Genomic DNA, 24696 nt, shown 5'->3' with positions numbered 1-24696 from the left:
TTTATTCAATCATGAAGATTCATTCCCATCAAGAATACAAACTAAATCATCAAATCTAATATGTACTACATACCCTATATCTTTATCATCCTATCATTATACAATATCACCTTCCATTTCATCGAATCATCATCAGCAGCATCAGCAGCAACAGCATCAGCATCATCATATAAATACTAAACAAAATGTTTATAGTCAACCTTATGAACAAGATCATCAAAAGATGACTACACCATCATCATCGTCATCATCATCCTCATCATCATTGTTATTAAATAATAATTATAAACATACAATGGATTCATTACAATCTAATCATTATGATATGCCATATACAACTAATCAACAATCTAATAAAATATGGCAACAATCTAATGAAATATTAAATGATACATTTAATACTACTACTACTAATACTACTGATAATAATGATCAATTGAATAGATTACAAGCATGGTTAAAATATCCTTTACATGAATATGATCATATAAAATGGAATTCACAATTATTAGAAAATACAATGAAAATACAAACAAAAGGGTAAATTTATTTAGTATTGTTTGTTTGAATCTTCCCATAGATGTTTAGGACTGAGACTGGTCAGTCTCTAATTGGCATATGTGCATACTGTGCGTATTGCCTCGATATAGCCTTGATTCACAAGAATTATAAACAAAGATGAATATTGGCTAGCAGTGGAATCCAGTTTGGCACGCGTTTCGTCCTATTTGGGACTCGTCACGTGGATGTACCTGCATCTCAGAGTTGATATTCACCGTGGGACTCGAACCTAGTACCGTTCTCTGCAAACGCCATCGCGTTATCAACTCTGAGATGCAGGTACATCCAGCTGACGAGTCCCAAATAGGACAAAACACGCGTCCTGGATCCTACTGCTAGCCACTATCCATCTTTGCTTAAAAGGGTGAATTGTTTTAAAAAAATAATAATCGAAATTTTTATTGATGTAATTATAAAACGATCTTATTGTTAAAGAGTTTCATATTAGGATCTAAATGGCTGTCTAGATCTTCCATGATAGTCTAGTTTCAATTGACTGATGAATTCAATTATTAAAATTTCAGAATTACTGATTGAAATGAATCAGATAGAGTATTGTTAAATATTTTTAGTTCATATGTAAGTTGTATTTGTCATAGATTGATATTAGTTGGTCTCATATGAAAACTAGTGTATTTGAACACATAAATATTGGTACAAAGGGACACAGAATACATAAACGCCACACAAGTCACTTGATTTGTATGTGGGCTATGATACTGCCCGGGTGCCCCGACCGAGGCAGGTGGTAGGGGGCCACTACCAGAGCCTTCGACCTAAAAGTCTCATCCACAAAGCAATGGTGCAACGTAAGGAAATGCAGTTTCATGGTAACGGGTGACCAACAACAGGTCCATACGCTATTTGTCCCCTCAGAATCCTGGAGCCCATGTGCATCATTGGTTTGGAATCAGGATTTTCCAACGCACATAGGTGGATTCTCCATATTCACCAACTTCGTTCAAGAGCCAGACATTTGTTTTCATACTCTTAATTTCGTAAACAACACCCCTGGTGCGAGAAGGCAGTAAGTACGACTTTCTTGGTAGTGGTTATATACGCGTAGCCATGTGAGACCATTTATAGAGGAAGAGCTGACTCTCCCCCTCGATTGTACCAGAAAATTTAGGTGTTATATTGAAATGTTTAGTTATAAAAAAGTGATCCTCGAACTGTTACCGGTTTGGGCACCGGTTAATCGATTTAATATTAATTTATGCCGTTTCTTACAAATAGTCCGTCAGAATTTAATGTATTGAAGTGATCAACATCAATAACCGATTATCCTCACATATATAAGTGATGAGTATAATACTTACTGGAGTAAGATAAGAAACAACCTAATAACCTGTAATTCACTTCAATTTAGATTCTGTATTATGTCAAGCATTTTCAAAAAATAATCGATTTGCGAGGAGTATTTAAATAATGAATTAATCTATACAATTTTAAAGTGGTAAATTACTACGTAGATACTACTATTTATTCTATTTATGTAATTGAGTAGTATCATCGACTGTGAATTAAAAAAAATTAGTGCACGAACCTGTAAACAGTCATAGTGATGAATTCAAAATAGATTGTAACTTTTTAATGAGAGTTGATACTTTCAGGGTCATTATTCATATCCATATTAACCCAGTGTTTTAACAAAATCAGTCTTGCTCAATATTTTCATAGTTGAAAGCGTGAGTCAATTGAAGCTAGACCATCAGGGAAAACCTGGAAGCATTGCTTTATGGCCGTTTCGTCCTATTATGGGACTCCTCAGCAGTGCGCATCCACGACCACGCCTCGCGATATTCGAACCCATGACCTACCAGTCTCTCTCCAGAGCACTTAACCGATAGACCGCTGTTCAGTATGTTATAAATCATACTTTGATGTTAAGTACAAAGGTGTATAAGTTTTAAAAAGAGAAAACCCTTAAATAAAAACAGAGTTTTGTGAAAATTGTTTATTTTTAAGATAATTCTCTTCACGGACTAATTCCAACCCAAGTTAGATTAAAAATCAAAAGGTAACTATTTCTTCCGAGTATGACATTCTTCAGTGGTACACATTCACAATCCCAGTGGGAGAATTATATCATTGTAAATTGAAATTATTGATCACTTTTCTTATATCGTTTTGTTTGTTAAGTAAATTAACTTTTGGAATAAATGTTAAGCGATTGATTACATTTGGATTGCAGCTAGTGTTGGAATCCAGGATTCACGTTTTGTCATATTGGCGACTCATTAGCTGCATACTTTTGGATCCAAATATTGTAGGTGTCCATACTAAGATTTGCGCATTGGCTGGAATATAATGATGTTATAGACAATACTAAAAACTATAAATATTACCGTTTTTCCGTCCGATTTTCACTCTTAACCAATAATCTCTTCCTCTGCTTCTAATGTCTGTTGATTTGTGACTGTGTGAGTTCTACATGTTTGAGTGCGGATAGTTGTATACTACATTCTGCCGTCATCAAGTAGAGAGCGTAACACTGACGATGATATAAACTAATGACAATGCTAATAACTGTTACATACGTAGAATCTTTGCTTGAACACCAAGAAAAACGGTATGAACAGTTCTAAGTTCGTATCCTGAAAATCCTAACACAACAAATGAAAGATTTACTGATGAACCATGTAACTCTCATTTCTGTTCGACCAAGTATTCTACTCATAAATTTCATTTCGATGGGTTGGCTGGTATTATATTCGAATCCTGGTTAATAAAATATGGAGATTTGTGCAAGCTCGACCTTGTCAAACTATATGACGCCGTCAAAGTCAGAATAATCGTAAGAAAACTGGGCACAGTTGAACACAAACGTCACAATAATTTTATCCTTCTATCGGGATAGTCGATGAATCATTATTTCTAACCAAGTTTCACTTTACTAGTAGCTAAATCAGCGTAACTTCAGCCAGTTCGCAATATTATGCAGCAAATCTCTAACGTCACTGGTGATACTTTTCTCATTAGAATACTATGTAAAACCACATAATTCACCACTGTACATAACCCTTTACACTAAAAGTGAAATAACCGTAGAAGGTTTTGTCGCTAATGAGCAGGATCTTCATATGATATTGATTTATTAAATCACCCTTTGAATATACCGAATGGTGTTGACGCCAACTGATCTACCAATTCGGATTCCAACCATAATGTGGTTACTAGTGACTGGTTTTGATAGGAAAATTCAGGATTTCTAATAAGGAGCCGTAACCAGTGGATTTCAACCATTTCAGATGTGAGGAAGTTACTGATCATTTATGACCTCAAGGTTCTAGGTTTAATGCTTGATGGGGTCTTGGGTGATGACAAAACGATTGTTCACTGCTACCTGGTTTCCAATAGTTGTATAACTAAGGTCAGCCTATGACTGAAACTGTATGACAACATTCATTAAACGAAATTTTGTTCGAAGATTATAAAGTAACTGAGACTATCAAAGTCTGCAATTTGATTAGAATTAGTACAGCAGAAAAATTGTGATTTTTTCACTAGGTCAGTCAGTCAGTCAGTCAGCTACAACGTAGGACCAGGCACATTTATGCATCGGTCCAAGTTGCCATATCTCGTTAGCACAACAAGATGAACACCGAATTCATAGAAGTATTTAATTTAGTGATGGTAGTATATAAAAGATAGGTTGTATATAAGGATATAGTATAGGAAGGAAGAAAGTTATGAAGCGATTTTAATCTTAAGGTTTAAGGGAAGAGAAAGAGTGTATACACCTACGCCATTGTGATCGATTCTGAGCCATGTCACCCAGAGTCTCCAACCATTGGTTACGATAGTCACATGGACCCCAATCAAGTAGTCTGCATCTGCCAACATGGCTCAAACTAGAAGTTAGTGACTTCATGCTCTGATGCCACGTTTTGGTTTGGCCGCCCCTAACTTTCTTTCATCTGTCTCCAACAGTAGTCAGCATAGCGCGTCGTGGTAATCGGTGTTCAGGCATACGTAACACGTGGCCCAACCATCTCAGTCGATGAAGATTCATCACCTCATCAACTGATTTACCATCATTCCCTAATACCCTGTGTCTGACCTCACTATTACTTACCCGGTGATCGCAGCAGATGAGAGCAATATTTCTAAGACATCTGTCACTAGGATCTAAAACTGAATTCTCATCTAAGAAGACAAGTTATTGATAGTAATTCCTTTCCTAATTTTAGGTCATTTTCTGAAAATTCTAAATCTATATTAACTATACCAACAACCACATCAACAGTAGGAACAAAAAATGGAATCATATTCAACCCAATAGAATCATCATTTACATCATCAATCACTCCCAGCCCTATTGAACGTACGAATATGAAACCTGTCAGTAATAACAATATTGATAATGACACAGAACATTTTAATGATTGTGAATTAAAACAATATGAGAATAATCATCATCGACAAAATACAATATTGAATCAACCACAAAATCTTTACAAATTTACTAAATCATCATTTGACTACTTAAATGATAAAAGTAGTAAACAAAATAGTGATAATAAAACAGAATCCTATAAACGTACAATAAAATATCATGGACATATTAAAAAACCATTAAATGCATTTATGTTATTTATGAAAGAAATGCGTTCACAAGTAATTGCTGAATGTACATTAAAAGAATCAGCTGCAATTAATCAAATTTTAGGTAGAAAATGGCATGCATTATCTAGTGAAGCACAAGCTAAATATTATAAATTAGCTAAACAAGAAAAAGAATTACATCAACGTCTTTATCCTGGTTGGTCAGCTAGAGATAATTATGCTACACAAGTTAAACGACGTAGTCGTACTACTACTAAAATCAATCGTACTACAATAACAACCACAACAACCGTCACAACACCAACACCGACGGTAGTAACAGATCCTACTATAATCGGTAATAATAATAATAATAATAATAATAACCATAGCAACTATGAGAAAACTTATCATTCACGTAAACTACCTTCTTCATTTACTGATTCTGAATTATGGTGTTCAACTAATCATAGTAACAATCTCTTTCATACAACTAACAATGATCCTTATAGTAAATTTATACAACCATTTACAGATTGTAATTTATTACAATCATTCAATACAAATTATGAATATGAATATATTAAATCAAATGAATTATGTCATTCAACTAATCCATTCAATAAAATGGATACTACTACTACTCATATCAAATTAAGTAGAATATCAAATTATGAACAATTATATAATAGTAGTATTCATCAATCTACTACATTACCATATTCACAATTTAATAATGATAATCATTTAAGTTATGGTAATCTGTTAACAACGAATACAATGAATAGTTCAATAGAATTGAATCCTATTCAATCTTCTAATGAAGATCAATATTCAATGAATAAGTCAATGAAAGTTGATTATGCAGTACATTCATTGATGGATTTAAATTATGGTAAATTTTCTTTTATATTCACTTGATGTTGTATACTTGTATCTTCTTATTGTTATTTAAGATTGCAATTGATCAGTCTCTTGTTGCTATATATGCATCCAATAGCTAAGTGGATAGTGCGATGGCGTTTGAAGCGAACGATGCTGGGTTCAAGTCCCTCGGAGAGTGTACATCAACTCTGAGATGCTGGTACATCCAGCTGACGAGTCCTAAATGGGACGAAACGAATGTCACACTGGATTCCACTGCTAGCTACTATCCATTTTTGCTCATAAAATTTTTGTTTCATGTTTTATATGCTTTCATATATATATTTATTACTTATGTATACTGATCCTTGAATTGATATGTAGTTATGATTAGTAAACAAGTCCTATAGTTTAATCTATTAATTATTAAATAGGTTATTGGGATAACTTATAAATAAAGCTTATATGTTGTTATACAGTCAGTCAGCAACAATACAGAACTTTGTACGTACGTACATCAGTTCAACTTGCCATACCACATTAACACAGAGATGCAGTTGTCGATTCAAATCCCATAGTGGTAGAAGTAGTAAGAGTATAAACAGTAATCGGAAAGATTAGGGTTTGAAGATGTTATTGAAGGAGTATAATCCAGTGAAATAAATTTGGAATCAGAAAAAAAGAAAGGGACATGAAGAATTCATAAGATTGGAATTTGGGAGAACACAAAGAGTAGATGCACCTTCACCATTGCACACGATTTTGAGCCATATCATTCAAGGTCTCTAACCATCGGTTGTTATCATTTCGCGGATTTCAACCAGGTAGTTATACACTGTGAGAATTAAGTGATCACAGTTTATATTTGAATAATTGAAAACTTAAGAATAATGAATGTAAGTGATCCCAATTTAGTTAACATAATCGTAAAATAACTATTGTATAAGATATAGATATAAGTGTATTTTGAGTAAGTAGTCTAATTAATCATAATGATCTTTTAGCTAACGAATGATGTTTTAATATGTCTAGTGAGAGATAGATATTACCAATAACTTTGTTATGTTATATCACGAAAGACTGGTAGGTCCTGGGTTCGAATCTCGCGAGATGGGATCGTGGATGCGCACTGCTGACGAGTCCTATAATAGGACGAAACGGCCATCCAGTGCTTCTAGGTTTTCCATGGTAGTCTAGCTTCAAGTGACTCATGATTTCAACTATGAAAATATCACGAATTGATTGAATTAGAATAATTAACACTTTAGACCATAACAAAATCAAGAATAGGGAAATGGGAAAACAATCATTACACTGAATATTAGTTAAAAAAAAAGAAATAAAAGGTATTTCTAGGGTTAGAAGTGACCTTGAAGTTCTAAAAGCTTCCTAAAAGTATGCTGAAATCAATGGTGATAGTAATAATCAATTGAATAGGCGAAACATCTATGCAAACGCTGATTGGTCGGAAGTAGATATAAGCATTTTAGGAAATTTTTCAAGAAACTATAGATATCTCTCAACAGTAATACAAATTTACACTTTCCCATATATGTTGAATGATTATAACCGTATATTTATACAGACATTTTACTTACTTACTTACTTACGCCTGTTACTCCCAATGGAGCATAGGCCGACGACCAGCATTCTCCAACACACTCTATCCTGGGCCTTCTTTTGTAGTTCTATCCAATTTTTATTCATTCTTCTCATGTCTGTCTCCATTTCTCGGAGTAATGTGTTCTTTGGTCTTCCTCTTCTCCTTTGACCTTCAATATTCCATATGAGGGCTTGTCTTGTGACGCAGTAGGGTGACTTCCTCAATGTGTGTCCTATCACTTCCAGCGCTTATTCCTGATTTCTTCCTCCACAGGATGGAATCTGGTTTGTTGTCTCCCACAGTAACTTGTTGCTGATAGAGTCTGGCCAACGGATCCGAAGTATCTTGTGTAGACAACTGTTAATGAACACTTGTATCTTCTGGATGATGGCTTTCTTAGCTTTCAAGGCTTCCGTCCCATACAGTATTACTATCTTGACATTTGTGTTGAAAATTCTGATCTTGGTGTTGGTTGATAGTTGTTTTGAGTTCCAGATGTTTTTCAGTTGTAAATATGCTGCTCTTGCTTTGCCGATCCTCGCCCTCACATCTGCATCAGATCCACCGTGTTCATCAATGATGCTGCCCAGATATGTAAAGGTTTCCACATCCTCCAAAGCTCCTCCGTCAAGTGTAATTCGATTGGTGAATGTTGTATTGTATACAGACATACTCATAAGTTACATAGATCTAGATGGCAATATAAGGAAATACTAGGCTTAACTGTTAAATCAGCCTTATCTGTACTGAGCACAAATACTTACTTGTTAAATCCAATGATTATTCAGTCATTATTTGAATAATCCTGTTACTGATAAACTTGAGTTAATTTTGATCAGTTTTTGTTGATATATTTGGATTACCTTGACAAAATTGTTTAGTGTAAGTTTTTACGGAATAGATAGATTTCTAGTCAGCAATGGTCGTTTTATACTAACAATACTGGCTTCGAGTTCAGATGTACACAAAAGAACTTGAATGTAGGTACATACAGCTCACAATTCTCAGATAGTACGAAACGTGTCTGTTGGATTCCACCGCTAGCCACAAATTTATCTTTTCTATAACAATGATTATTACACTTTATGATATGAGAGGACCAATGTTATACAATACCAACTCTGGGATTCTTATTCAATAACTAAAGATAACTATTATATCTTGTGGCCGCCAATTGTTATAACTTGTACCCGCCTATTAGAGAGCAGTGAATTATCGATCGAACCAGTGACACACGAAACCTATACGAGCAGTCTAGAGTACTTATCAGTCCTGCTTCTGCCTAGCCCAACTAGTTAAGTTCAGAACAACAATAACAACCTCTGCAATATGAATCACTATATTTCAAACATACTGGGTTTATATAGCAACCAAACAGACCACATCGTGCAATAAAATAGGAAACGACATTTGTACAAGATTCAGCCAAATTTGGCTGTGAATATATAGGGAACAGTAATTAATAGACTGCGGATAATTCAAGAATGGTAAACCGTATAATAATGGTTCGTAGGTCAAAATAAAGCTCATAATAAAAGGAAAATGAATATGAGTAGTTCAGTTATTTAAAAATTATACTCAGAAGGGGTTTTGTGGAGATTTCAGTATTTTTCATAGTTGAAATCATGAGTCAATTGAAGTGAGGGCACCAGGGGAAACCTGTAATCACTGCTTTGCTTTAGGGCCATTTCGTCCTATTACGGGACTACTCAGCAGTGCGCATCCATGATCCCGCCTCGCGAGATTCGAAACCAGGACCTACAAGTCTCGAGCCAGAGCCCTTAACCGATAGACCACTGAGCAGGCATCCAATGGTGTTAATGTCTAACTTCAACTGACCCACGAAGTTGAGCAACCGTTCACCAATTGTCTTTAGCGAGTTGATATCTCACAACAGACGTGGTTTGAACTCTGCTGATCACTGCTTCTCACTAGAACTCCTGGATTTACCTCTCGAAGTCAGTCACTAGTGAGCATATGATTATGATTACTATCAGAAGGAGGAGTCCCATAATAGGACGAAACGGCTTTAAAGCAGTGCTTCCAGGTTTTCCCTGGTGGTCTAGCTTCAATTGACTCACGCTTTCAATTATATAGAATTATTATTATTTTATATAAAAATTTAATATTCAATAACTGAATAAATTTTTCTATGAATTTAAATAATTTTTTTATAGAATCTGTAATTCATTCAAATGATAATTCAAAAGATCAAGATTATTCTTTGAAATATACAAATAAATATGATAAGTAAGTTTATATTTGAAAATTAAACTATTCATTTGTTGTCATAGCAACTAATTAGATATGATTTTATATGTATAAAGAACTATTCAATGGATATTCCCTTGATGTTGTTTGCTTGTATTGTAGTATGGGCCCCCAAATGCCCTGGTACGACCGAGTGGGAAGAGTCCGCTCTCCCTCTCCGAATGCTCTCACATGACCACGCGCATATAGCCTCTGAAAGGGAAGTCCTACTCACTGCTTTCTCTCAGCATTACTGTTGTTTACGAAATTGAGAGGACGAAAAGCGAATGTCCGGAGCTTTAACTGGGTTGGTGGACACGGCGAGTTCACCTAGGGGAGTTGGAAAACCCTGATTCCAAACCAATGGTGCACATGGGCTCCAGTATCCTGAAGGAACAAATGTCGTATGAATCAATCGTTGGTCACCGGCTACCATGGGACTGCATCTCCTTACGATGCTCCACTGCCTTGTGGATTAGACCTTTAGGTCAAAGGCTCCGGGTGTGACTCCCTAAGGAAACCACCTGCTTCAGTTTGGGCACCTGAGCAGTATCTCAGCCCTCACACAAATCAAATGAGATTTGTATGGCGTATATGTACCTGGTGCCCCTTTGTACCAATATTTATGTGTTTAAATAAATAAATAAATTGTGGTATGGGGTTACTTATATCCATATAAGTAGTATATAGTGATCGTGAAGCATAGAATGTATTTTAAAAGAAGATCAATAAGGAAAGAATAAGTAATGGAACGCATTTGACATGAGAATGCACGAACAATGAAATCTGAGACAATGAACTGATATTTACAAAAGGAACAGTCAAGTTTGAGACGATAGATTGTTATTTTGCATATTAACTATTTACTACATGGTTCTGAGTTTTAGATTTTACTGAGATATTCTGTAATGTTGTGCTCAAAAACACTCGATTGTCACCACTCGTGTTCTCATTCACTATAGTATCTTCCTATCGTTATTTAAGACTGTAATTGATCAGTCTCTTGTTGGCATATGTACATCCAGTAGATAAGTGAATAACGCATTGGCGTTTGAAGCGAACGATACTGGGTTCGAGTCCCAGACTGAGCATCAACTCAGATACAGGTACATCCAGTTGACGAGTCCCGAATAGGACGAAACGCGTGTCATACTGGATTCCACTGCTAGCCACTATCCATCTTTGCTTATTCAACAGATATGTGGTCACATTCCAATAATGTTTTTTTTGTTCAGATTACTTAATGTTTACTAAATCGACGGAACAAAGAAGTATAGTGTTATATAGCTGAGATGTATACTAAGTTTATTGCGGATGAAATGAATAGTTATTATGGTGTGGGAAATTCTAGTTTCTGATTAGGTTTCGTGTTGATTGACACTCATCAGCAAGGTATATTATCAATCTTGCTCTTCAGAATACAACAAAATTCATTAAATTCATGATATAGTACGACCTTTATATAACATCGTTGATAAGTATGATATCAATGATCTAGATCAATCTGTGGTCTAGAGACAGATAACGGGTTCGATTCCCGGTTTTAAGATTGTAAACGAGCATTATCGAGGAGTTACATACTAAGACGAAACCGCCTCCAGATTTTCAGTGGCTCTCTAACATAGAACAATTAATAATGTCGATAAAATATTTCAATATTTTTTTTCTAATTGACATTAGTTCATGATAAGAGTTATACACCTAATCCCTATAAATCATCCAGTGTAACAATTCACCTCTCATATAGATATTTCGGCAATCTTATAAGGAAAATAATAGAACCTAATAAGTATGAGATTATGAATTTGTTAGGTGAATATGTTATTATAGAGCTTTCTAGAACTAAAATAAAACTCATTTAGTTCTCATCAAAAGGGGTTTTGTGGAGAATTCAGTAATTTTATAGTTGAAATCATGAGTCAATTAAAGCTAGACTACCATGGAAAACTTGGAAGCACTGCTTTATGACCTTTTCGTCCTATTGTGAGACTCATCAGCAGTGCGCATCCACGACCTCACCTCGCGAGATTTCAACCCAGGACCTATCAGTCTCGCACGTGAGCGCTTAACCACTAGACCACTGAGCTGGGCTTCATATAGGAGCGAGAATAGTATTGTCAGTAGAAATCGTCATTTCATTTATTTGTGTGTGAGCTGTTATACTGCCCAGGTGCCCAGATCGGAGCAAGTGGTTTTCTTAGGGGGCCACACCCGGAGCCTTTGACCTAAAGGTCTAATCCACAAGGCAGTGGAGCATCGTAAGGAGATGCAGTCCCATGGTAGACGGTGACGAACAATTGATTCATACGCCATTTCTTCCCTCAGGATACTGGAGCCCATGTGCACCATTGGTTTGGAATCAGGGTTTTCCAACTTCCCTAGGTGAACTCGCCGTGTCCACCAACCCAGTTAAAGCGCCGGACATTCGCTGATTTGGCCGGCATCCAACGGTGTTAATATTTTTAATAGATACTTTAAACATATTAATAATCATATCTTTTTCATATTTACCTCTTTATTCAACAGAATACCTATTTCATCAACTAATTCTACAATAGATCAATTCAACATAAGAAAAGATTTACCATATCCTACAAACAAGGGAGATTATCCTGAAGAAAATACCAGTACATTACTTCATCATTTATGGTCCGATAATGAATCTATCAATCAATATCCTTGTTGTTCAACTTATTATTTAGGATTTTGTTCAACAAATGATTGTTTTTCATCCAAATTTACCGATTCATTACAATATGATAATACAAAATCAGATCTGATTGAATATGATCGATCATCAAATGTTGTAATACAACACAATACTTACTTGACAACAAATCCTTCATATTTACAATGTAATAATCCATATAAAGTACCTGAAATCATACATGAACATGATCCAATTTCATCTGTAACCTCTAATCAAATGAATGATCCTAACATTACTTCAAATGAATCATTATTAACAATGATGAATATGAATCGATCAACTTCAAAATCTATAACGGAACAATATTTTGAAGATCAACCATTATAAATGACATCTAAGAAAAGGAATAATAATCTTTATTCTAATCTTTAGAATGTCTATGTAGACATTCAGATAACATGGGATTCCTTGAATGTATCATTTCAAAGTCTCAATGTAGACAGTCAGTCGGTCAGCTACAACGTAGGACTAGGCATATATACATATATGCATTAGTCCAAGTATATATATGATTTTTTCAATTATGATTACCTTAATTTAATTCATTTTTATTTCATTATTCTCTGTTTTTGTTTATTCGTCTTGTACAAAAAAGGAAAGGAAGAAAACCCCTCCATATACATATACTCTACTGTACACAATTGGAATGTAGTTGCTAACGGGTCTGTTTTTTTAAAAAAAACAGACACTCAGTCAGCTGTTAATTTATAAATACAACCGTTTATTGATTCATTTTTATTTATAAGTACATATTTAGACTTAATTGTTCTTTTTTCATTACTATTTGTGGCTTCATGATAGTTGATTTTCAGTCCTGTCACGTAGAAGGCTCGGGTTCGATTCCCGGTCGAGGAGTCATCCCCCGAATGCCCTGGTACGACCGAGAGTGGGGAGGGGTCACCCTCCCTCTCGAAATGCTCTCACATGACCACGCGTATATGGCCTCTGAAAGGGAAGTCCTACTCACTGCTTTCTCTCAGCATTACTGTTGTTTACGAAATTGAGAGGACGAAAAGCGAATGTCCGGAGCTTTGACCGGGTTGGTGAACACGGAAAGTTCACCTAGGGGAGTTGGAAAACCCTGATTTCAAACCAATGGTGCACATGGGCTCCAGTATCCTGAAGGAACAAATGTCGTATGAATCAATCGTTGGTCACCATCTACCATGGGACTGCATCTCCTTACGATGCTCCATTGCCTTGTGGATTAAACCTTTAGGTCAAAGGCTCCGGGTGTGACTCCCTAAGGAAACCACCTGCTTCAGTTTGGGCACCTGAGCAGTATCTCAGCCCTCACACAAATCAAATGAGATTTGTGTGGCGCGTATGTATTCGGTGCCCTTGTGATAAAATGAAGATTTAAAAAATATTTATCAACCACTTATCTTGTGGTTATTAGTGATCAGTTTAGATGAAATGAATTCTTAGAAATATTGGTAAGGAGCTGCATCATTTAAGGTATATAATATGTCGGATATGAGATAGCTATTAGGTGGTTGAAGTTAGCTGGTAGGAAACTTTGTATGACTTATAATTCACACTAGTTGAGACGCATCAACAATGCAATAGAATTCAATAGGTTGTTATACCCCGAAGAGAATCATGAATAGTAACTGTTGAGGACTGTTTATGGACCAATATGGTATGTATATTTCCTATTGTATAATCGTTAAGTAACTAAACTATTCATATTCACGTTCCTTTTATTGTAAGCTTTATTTTGACCCATAGACTACTACTGTACGATTTACCATTCCTGAGTTATACACAGTCTATTAATCACTGTTCCCCCTATTCACGGCCACATTTAGTTGAGTTTTGTACAAATGTTGTTTCCTATTTTGTGGCACGATATGGTCTGTTTGATTGGTATATAAACTCAGTATGTTTGAGAATAATGATTCATATTGCAGAGGCTGTTATTGGTGTTCTGGACTTAACCGGCTGGGCTAGGCAGATAGCGGGACCGATAAGTGCTCTAGACTGATCGCACAGGTTTTGTATGTCGTTGGATCGATCGGTAATTCACTGTTATCCAAATGGCAGGCATCGTCAAGGTATATATATATAAACAGGGCATTCAAACACACGATATGAAACGGTACTAGAAGATTAGACAAATATAGTGTTGGTCATTATTCAGTGATTGTTCAATACAAATATCGTAAAGCCTAAAAGAGGTCAGTTGCAGTTTGAATAGTTATGTTAACGCATCAGTTTATGAAGCTGTGTGACTCGAGCTCTAATCCACTATCGGGAAGAAATTCTTTCAAAATTACATTTACAACTTGCTGATGAGAACCAACTAACACAAGATATGGGTCAAGTCAAGTTTCCTGAAGATTAACTGTAATCACCTGAAATCGAACTGAACATTTTGATGCAAAAAATCTGACATACACTGAATGTCGAACAGTTTACTGAGACTCGTTGACGTAAAGGGCAATCAATGAGGTATAATCAATTAAACGACATGAACCGGAGCATGTAACAATGGCTCTACATGTTTTTATTATGTGATATTATACTCATCGCAAGACTTGATAGTTTTGTGGTTGGTGTAGGGTTGTGAATAGTTATAAGATTTCAAGATGATGTTTCATTGTTTTTCACTAGTTGTTTGCCCGATGACCTTGAATTCAATGTTGAGTGGTTAAAGAGAGAACAAAAATAATCAATTCTGAACATTTCATTACCCTCTATAAGTCAGACAAATCCAGGTCATGCACGGTGTGTACGACTATGGGATTCATGTATCAATGTTTGCCACATACACAAGCAATTGTAGTAATTCGGCAAACTAATATTCCTTTATTTTGTTTGAAAATACCTTGGTATGTTAAAAAAAGTATTTAAAAGTAAATACATTATTTAAGATGATAAAATTGCGATTAACCACCACTCTGTAGTGTGATAAACTTGAAGACCTTTCATAGCTCACTTATGACATGAACTAATAACCTTAATAAATTATGAATTTGAAGCACAACCTAAATTTTAAAAATCATTCGAAAACTAGTAAACACCATAATCCACCCTGGTTCTTCTGGTTTTGAAAAATGTCCTCAAGGTGACAGCCGGGAGTCTAATAGATACTTCTTGGAATCTATCAACTTGAAAGATTCCGGCAACATTACCGGCGGATTAGTGATGTATCGTTCCCTCGAATTGAGATTGAGTAAACAGATTAAAATTGTTTCTTTCAAGTCAACAGGTTTAGGCTCCAATCTTGCAACATTAGTTTTCTGTAATTTATGTGTTTAATTTACACAGAAAATGCCCGAACCTGTTTAATGCCTTTTAAACTAACTAAAAAATACTTAATTTAGGGACTAACTAGTTATTTACTTCAGTTTCTAAATAAGTGGATGAAATAGTCTCACTTGAAATGTTTATAGCTTGCAAGAATTTGCAACACATGATAACAACCTCAAAAGATTAAATTAATAAAACACGAAAATGGTGGGAAGAGGATAAATATTTAATATGTTTTTAATAATAACAGAAATCATTTCATTGAAGAGACAATGAGTCTTACAATGTAACCCTATACGTAGGGAATTTTGTTTTGCATTTTCTGCTATAAATAACAAATGAGTGAAAGTTAATACTTTTGTTTTCATTGATTTACTTGGCTAAGTTTTCAGCACATATATATATGTCATTAACCGAAATAATTTCAAATAAATCACATAAGATATGCCTCATTGAAAACTAGTATGATTATCTGTAGAGCTTTTGTTGACGTAGAAGCCAACGACAGGAAACCTTTACCTGAAAAAGTATAAGGTCCTCTTGACTGGTAAACGCTTTTGAAAAGAAACTAGATCAAGTCAACAGATAAAACAGACACAAATTCTTCCAGTAGATTATAAGATGAGAGAGCCTGTACAACATGGAAACACAGCTTGTTCCTGACCTTTGGATTTGTCTGGTGTATGGTTTGAGTTTCTCTGACATACTTAGAATCGATAAATTAGATGGTCCGAAATTGCGATGTGGATTAACAAACTCCAGAAAGGGTGAACAAATGAACATCGGTCACGATAACAGTTACCATCATGCCATCAAGGAGACAATGCTTCCACAAGTCCACTGTCAAAAGAATTCCGGGTATAACCGTAAACGACAACTCAATAACGCCTGCACGCTTTCCAGACCCTTTGATGTTTCTAGGAAAAGTTTTAAATTTCATACCTCACCTACTTGGTAACTAGCACAAGTAAATCACGTGGACGAACCAATTGGATTCCAGCGTAAAACTTATCTATACATTATGGCCGGTGTTATTTTGAGATACAAAGCTTACAGTTCATACATAAAGGTTCGTTATTCATGTTAAAACTGTTTATCAGTCATAATTGTATGACTTTTTCACCATAAATCACTTCATAATTAAAGTCTTTTCATCGACTAAAATGTAGTTTAGGGTTGTTCCCGAACTTTACTCCCATCTGATATTCCAATAAGAGTATTGCACTTGACTAGCTAGTTCATATCTAATCAAAGTTGCCGATGAATGGGTATCAAGTTTACAAAACACCTCTGCAATCACCCTCACGACGAGCGATTGAAACATCTGAATCGTTTTCCATTAGTTTACTTTGGAAAGAGAGGTAATCTTTTACTGCGACCCTTTGTTTTAAGTAATGGTTTGAGCGCTTTCTTATCTTTTTTGTTCTTTCGAAGACCAATGATCTCTAAAGTCATCACAGAAATTTCGAACCTTAAGGTTCAAAAACCATTATCGAACTAATTTCAGCTTGGATTTTGCTTTTCCACTGAGTAATCAACAACTGGGACACTATCCAAAAAGTATTATCAACCCTTACCAGTGAATATTAGGAATAAACTTGACATCTACAGATACATTTACTGTGAAGATTACAACAGGGTAACCAACCTAATATCCCCATTACTGAAGAACAGGTCAAAAAAGATCTCATAACTATGTCTATAGGAGGAAAAATGTATTTAATTCCACTGGTAATAAACAAAATATTCCATAGCGATTTAACCAGGTGGCCATTTCATTTGTCGACCGCCAAGGACATGAAGATGTAAGTGATAAACAGATTGTGCACCATCAGGGCCGTTATTCACAACAACACGATAACCAGAAGATAATCCTTCTTTCTGAGCAACTTGACTGCATACAAGCATTAAGTGGCCTAATAACTTAACATATATATTCATATAAAAACGGAGAAACGGGTATACCTTTTCGTGTTCTGAACTTGCTGAATCAAGTGTCGGAATTTGCTTTTTCGGAATAACTAGAAAATGTGTTGGAGCTTGAGGACTGATATCTCTAAAAGCAAGACAATCATCATCTTCATAAATTATATCAGCTGGAATTTCTTTGTTAATAATTTTCGAAAAAATCGTAGGTCCATGAGTATGCACAGAAGTCCTGGCTTTTTCTACTTCCGAGGACATCTTTCTGCTGATATTGGAAAAAACAGTGCTTAGTGAATTCGCTTGACCAGTAAGTGACCCCAAAACGGGTAAGGCCAGAAAGTTCAAAAGGCGCATAAATATACAACCTTCATCAACGCTACAGACAAACAAATCTAGTTTCAGTTATGAGAAGGACAGGAGGCTAGGTGACCCGTTTTAAATGGTGGCCTCTCAGTTTCAGATGGTTATTGAGCTGACTTCAGACGATAAGTATGAATAATCTTTTAATAACCATTTTAAACTAGGAATAAAAGGTATTATATATGTAGCACGTAATATACTAAGTCAGTCGTCAGTGTAAATTAAATAAATGGCAAAAAAGCGTGAGCAAAAAAAGGATTCTGTTTTTCAAACCTATAAGGTGAACAAAATATATTCTGAATAAGTGTATATATCACTAACTAGTTAGTAACAGAAGTTCAAGTATTGTTATCGTCCTACAACGAAGCCGATATGGCATCTTAATGAAAAAACCAGTCTAATTGTTCGAATATGAATTTGTAAATTTATGAAATAGGATATGAAGTAAGACCTAAAAGTGTAGTCCAAGTTCCGTCATAAGCGGATAAGGATAGTTCGTTGAAAGTATTGATTCAAAGTATGAAATGAAGTATCATATAACGATCTGATGGGGTGATAATATTGTATTCTCGAGATGTGATGTGTAACATTGCTGGTTACACAAGGCAATTTCGATTTCGATTGGTATATCCCGGGGTATTTGTCGAGTACTGTTTGGTACAAGGGGTCTATGGTGCTCTTAATCGTGACTGGTGATAACCTGCAACCAGAACAAGGAGTTACACAAACAGATAACTTAGTGTTTCCGTCTATTAACCTTTGTGAGCGTGTGTCGATGAGTAGGTTGTGATATTGTAACAGGTCTATACCAATGATTGGCATAGAGAAATATGCAACAACGAAAATCTAGTGTATGGGTTTGCGTAAACCCACGTTAAGGTAGACGTACCTTTTACCGTAAGTAGCGATCGGCTTTCCGTTTGCCGCCTATAAACTGAAAACAGACTCGCGAAGTCTGTCGTCGTGATTTGCTGGAGGAACGCTAACTTCTGAGCCAGTGTCGACGAGGTAGCGAACTTTCGTAGTCACATCCGTGACGCATAACAGACGGCTGTGTTCGCTGGCTACGGTTGCCGTTAACGCGTGCCGGCTGGGAAGTTTCCCGAACTGCTTTTCGTGTCATTCGATTTTGAGGTCGGATAGTTGCAGGGCTTCCTGCAATTTCTAGAGGATTTACCGTACTGGTTGTGATACCAGCACCAGTCGGGGTTGTCTGTCTCTCGACCACGAGAGACAGATCTCTTACGTGAAACGCTCCTACGTGAGGATTTTGACCGACTACGGTCATTACGAACTCTAATATATCGTGTCAGTGTATGAAATAGTTCTGTTATGTCAGACGGGGTCGATTGAGGTTTTTCCTTGACGGAAAAAGCCTCGGCCTTAGAAGATTTAGTGGTTTCTAAGATTCAGTCGGCAGATGCAGCCAGCTCGTCTATGGCATTGTTTTGAAACGAGACGAGCACTGCCTGCACCTGTTGAGGAAGTTTAGACAAGAAAAGTTGTCTAAATAAGCCATCGTCGAAAGTTCGTTGGCCAATAACTTCTCTCATTCTTAGCAACATGTCTGTCGTAGAACCATGTTGCAAGTCGATATTGTTAAGGAGTTGGTCTAACCGTTGTCGGTCGGTTAGGTCTCCACGTTTTAGAAACGAACATTTGAGAGTTTCGTAAGGTTCGGGAACATCACTAGTAAACATACTAGGTGTTACGTACCTGTTAAACTCGCGCGGTAACGCCTTAACTACCGCGAGGAAACGTATGCGCGAGTCCGTGACTCCGTGCATGCAAAAATCAGCTTCTGCATAGCAGAACCAGGACTCGATATTGTCGGGCCAAAATGGCGTTAACTGAATCGAAATAGGGGGAATAGACTTTAACTTAAAAACCTTGGGTGAGTGTTCCGTCATAGTAATATAGATAACGAAAAATGTCTAATTAAAATATATCCGGGAAAAAGAGTTCGCGAAAAAACAGTATATCACAATATATAAAATTCAAATAAAGAATAACAATGAATAATAATATTCCAAAATGGAACAGACTCACAGTATATTGGCTTGGTGTACCAGATCACGTCGGTCTCACCACTAAGGATACCACGGATATTCTAGTTTTGCAACTAGTAACCAGTAGTATCTTCTATAATCGATCGTTCCCAGTCAAATAGAAACCAGAAGTCAGATGAGAAGAGACAAGACAGATATATTTGATTCGTTACCAATATATCGAGAGACTTCGTTCTTAACTGGCTATTGTAACGTAGGAGCTGTGTCCCACGCCGTATTGCAACGTGATCTGGTACGGATGCATGGCCGAAAGCCTTCAGCTAAACAAGTCCACTTAAACAACGTGGTCAGCATCCAATGCCGAACACTTAATAAGCTATTGATTTTGGGGAATTATTTACCGCTACAATATTAATATGCTTAGAACTGGAATAGATCTAGAGAATCGGTTTTTTGAAGAAGGCGTAATATAATATGTGTTTCTTAAACAGGGATTATTTTTCGTGTCGGTAGGTACTCCTGGCTCTATTGATAGAAGAAACCAGACTAGCAATGAATAGATCTTTATTTAGATCGTGACATAGTTTGCAGTAGAGCGCCAAGTTACCTGCTCAACACACACAAAGCTTTCAACATTTAATATCAGATAATAGGAAATATAATAGGTATAAAAAATAAATAAGTGAATGAATACTTGAGCTCTGTTGTCTTGACATATACTTAGATGCTTGAGGTCAACTCTTAACTAACCAACCTAAGTTATTACATATTCAGGATCAAGGGTAAAATATGAATAGGTGTTGGGTGTATCAGGAGATTAATAATAATAAATATAGACGCAAAATGACTTGTGATGTTGCGATGAAAAATACGGAGATTCTACCTGGCTTTACGACCACTTGAAGGAATGTGGGATGTTATTTGCATAAATCGTTGGTAATTGAAATGACAAATAATAGTTGGTACAAACCATATTCAGAATCCAAGTCATCAATGAAACTTTCAAACCGGAATACAATTTTACTTCAACGAGACTTGCTGGAAGTCTCTTCTGTAAGGTTGGATAGCGAGCAAGAAATAAATTCTAATGTAAGCCTGTATAGATTTTCAGAGTCAATTAAACCTTTTCTTTGTTGGGTGGGTTGTGGGATGATTCGATATAATAGGAAGGAGTAAATTTCAAAGAATATGGAAGACTATTTGTGAGACGGTGAATGAGAACAAATTTTATCTTGCTATTCCTGATTCAAGGGAGTCATAGCTTGAATCGTTAATATATTTGATGATAATCAATATTACCCGAATGACCCGATAAAGCTTCATTGAATCTTCTTTAAACGTCTTCAACTTTCATAAAATCCTCATCCCCACAATTGCTGTAAACCATGAGAACAGATTCAGGGATGGGTATCGTACATCTTTTCGCAATAATAATTTAGATTTAGTGTTATGAAACTCATCATTATAAAACCATAAAGTCCCTTGCATTTGACAGATAAAGTGTAATGTACATGAAAACGTTCAGACCGCTTTAATACTTTACACCTTAATTATAAACAGTCTTGAGGTTTTGTTACTTATTTAGGTAAATCCAGACTTGGAGTAGGGATGCGGCCAGTAAGAATGAATTCATTTTTAACTATATTTGTGGAGAGACCGCATTGCACGATTACATTCGTATAGTTTTCTGACGACTTCTTGAAGTACTTCTGAAATAAAGCTTTCTTTGATAGTAGACTAGGATATATGAACCACTGTTAAGTTCTCGGTAAAATTGGAAGGCTTGCCATACTAGGAATGTAGTCACATGTCAATGATGATGAAGCAAAAAACTGATGAACCGATCATTTACTTCCAGACAGTTTATTTACTTAATTTACTTACATACGTATACAACTATCTATTTTTTTATTTTGTGAAAGAAAGTTGTCGAAATACTTTATGTCGAGGACTTCATACTGTACTAGAGATAATACTGAATAAAGCTATTAACAATTATAACCACATTTCCCTCTGTTGATGCGCTGGCTGTATTCACAGGGTTAGATCAATTTGATTTAAAGCGAACAGTCGAGAGACGTAATATTATGAAAGATATCAACGACCATTACGAGTTATCCCGTGCACCAAAAAAAGGTTTTAAAAGACGAACTTTATGTAGGACTCTGTGAAATGCCTTATCATATTAACACTGCCGAACCAGTCTCTGCTAGATAATTTAATAGAAAAATCCCAAGATCTGAAGCACAGGCATTTTGTCGTTAAACAATAGCTGAGAAGAGCTAATCAAGTGTACCGAAACGAAAAGGACGCTTGTGAATTGTGTGTGAATTTTTCCTTGGCTCGTGCTGCCACGGAAATCTTATTGATAGGCCTGGATCTATTAATACACCTAAATCATCCCTGGGGTCAGTAAGTGGCAATTTCCAAACAGATAGATAGACCCAAAAGTTCATGTATTAGGTTTCGACAGACAATGTAAATTTTCGATCATCGTGCTTACAGAATGGTGCAAGAATATCTAGTACCATAGAACTTCAAACCAGTTATGGCTGGCCTCATGTTGGTTCGCCACTGGGACGTCACTGGAACCTGGCCAAGTCATCCAGTAGCCGGTTTACTGAATATCGAACAGTTCACCAATCTTCGTCGATGCCGATGACAATCAACGCGCACTGATCACTTGCACGCCGTGGACTGGCTGGTATGCGGCTGTGGTCTCACTTTGTTTCTTGTGCTCACCCTCACCGATATATTTGTGTAGCAACGTTGTTGGCATCGTACGGTCATTAAAGTAGTCATAGTACCTGGATACAATGGAAGGGTAGTCCAGGTTAAGTGGTAATCTCAAAGTGTAACTGTAGCATAAGCTGGTTAGCCTCGTCAGTCCCGTTCAGCTCGAGTAGGCACCCAGAAAATGGACACAGATCGCCTACGTTTAAAACCTTCGTTGGTAAGCCCGACGTGACCAACACCACTTGTCTATCCAATCAGTTAGGACTCATGAATATTGAAAGCACAAGCATTTGCTAATTTTTCTGTTTTGGAATTTGATGAATATGTTTACAGACTAGTACAAGCCGTCCGTATACCAACCGCGAGCGATAGTATATCGTGACGTCAAGAAATATGTATTCGCACATTAAACTTCCAGCAATCAGTTCGCCGAAGTCATGGATCCAGTCTATCCCTACACGCTGTAATTTGCAGTGACCACTTTTAGGCTACCAAACATAAGAATCATTTTATACAGCTTGCTGTTAAGCTAAATGCACTGAAACATGAGTTTATAGTTGTTTACTGTTTTATTTCATGTCAGCAGTGGACTTCCTACTTTCATATTCTGAATAATACATGACACACGTGTTTGCCTGAAGTCAAGTACAAAAACCTGTTTCTCAACTTGCTTTCCACAAGGAATTCATACAGGCGATTGAATTGGATGTTCCTGAACTTTCTCAACGGAAATATGCAGTTAGTAAAACAAATGAATAGCTACAGAAAGAGTTCGATACGATCAAATAAAGTTGTGATATTCAGATTTCTTGAATTTTGGGCTTAAGTACCCTACATGGTGTGAGTTGATCAGTTGAACGATGATTAAGCAATAGCAGTGATGCTCAAAATTCACAAAATACCTGTATGAACTTACCTCCAGGCCTGGTTGGGGCCTAAATCCTTGGTATAATCAAGGCCATGAGATAGCTGGTGGATATTTCGTGCCTATAGGTAACCCTCGTGCTATTGATAGAAGAAACCAGAGAAGTAGTGAATAGGTCTTTAGTTCGATCTTCGCGCAGTCACAGTGGAGCGTGGGATTATCTGTTCAGACAAACAAAGGCTCTCAACATTCCATATAAGATAGTAGGGAATATAACGCTTACAAAAGGTAAGGAAGTGAATGAATACTTGGACAATACTGTTTTAGCATATGCTTGGTTGTTTGGGGTCAACTCTTAACCAACCAACCTGAGCTGTTACATTAGCTTCCCCCTAGAATCGACTTCCGTAGGAACGTCGGTTCGATTAACCTATCTATCGATAACACCTTCGTTCTATTTCTCATCCCAAGTCGAAATTATCAACTCGCTCACTATTTGACTTACAATCAGTTACGACTAACGCTTTCAATGATAGTCCATGGATGTCTCTTCATTTACCAGCTTGTCATCTTTGTAGCATGTGATCTTTTCTACAACTATCGCTGACGGTTTGCTGCGTGCTTTCAAGAGAAAGTGTGAGAATGTGGAATAAGAATATCTGAGGAAGTGCCGCGAGCGGGCTACCCAACACCATGTTGGTGAGGTACGATTTTTCCCTGCTCAGACCGGCTATCAGGTGTTTACTCACCTGCCTCTTGAGTCGCCCTCAAGTAAAAAGTAAAGAAGAGTCTACTTCAAAGGTAATGGTGAAAATCAAGCAAACCTGAAGAACTGCTCCACTGCCTGCATAAAATAATAAGATACAAAATGGAAATACATAAATGCAATTGATAATTGTTCCGTTCATGTAAGTGCTTGGCCTCCAGAACGGATTGGTATTCTGGAAGGAAATAAACATAGTGTAGATATCTTGTGTACGAAGAACCATGAAAACAGCAACAAAAAAAA

At 36.4% G+C, this 24696-nt stretch overlaps 2 protein-coding genes across 2 annotated transcripts; one reads left to right on the top strand and one right to left on the bottom strand.

The window, feature by feature from the left end:
- Positions 1–295: 295 nt before the first annotated feature.
- Smp_148190 (putative t-cell specific transcription factor, tcf) lies at positions 296–12863 on the top strand (the record flags this gene model as incomplete). The annotated part of the gene is made up of 5 exons (XM_018788905.1): positions 296–456; positions 4755–5368; positions 5645–5866; positions 9754–9826; positions 12353–12863. The coding sequence occupies 5 exons, from the start codon at positions 296–298 to the stop codon at positions 12861–12863; spliced, it is 1581 nt and encodes a 526-aa protein (XP_018654401.1).
- Positions 12864–17549: 4686 nt separating this feature from the next.
- Positions 17550–18059, bottom strand: Smp_048650 (putative histidine triad (hit) protein; the record flags this gene model as incomplete). Its single annotated transcript, XM_018788904.1, has 1 exon — positions 17550–18059. The coding sequence occupies exon 1, from the start codon at positions 17973–17975 to the stop codon at positions 17550–17552; it is 426 nt and encodes a 141-aa protein (XP_018654400.1). The 5' UTR covers positions 17976–18059.
- Positions 18060–24696: the final 6637 nt, after the last annotated feature.

This window comes from Schistosoma mansoni, chromosome W (genome assembly GCF_000237925.1).
Source record: "Schistosoma mansoni strain Puerto Rico chromosome W, complete genome".
In the NCBI taxonomy this organism is placed as follows: domain Eukaryota; kingdom Metazoa; phylum Platyhelminthes; class Trematoda; order Strigeidida; family Schistosomatidae; genus Schistosoma; species Schistosoma mansoni.
Note: the sequence above shows the minus strand (reverse complement) of the source record. Positions and strands in the feature narration are given on the sequence as shown.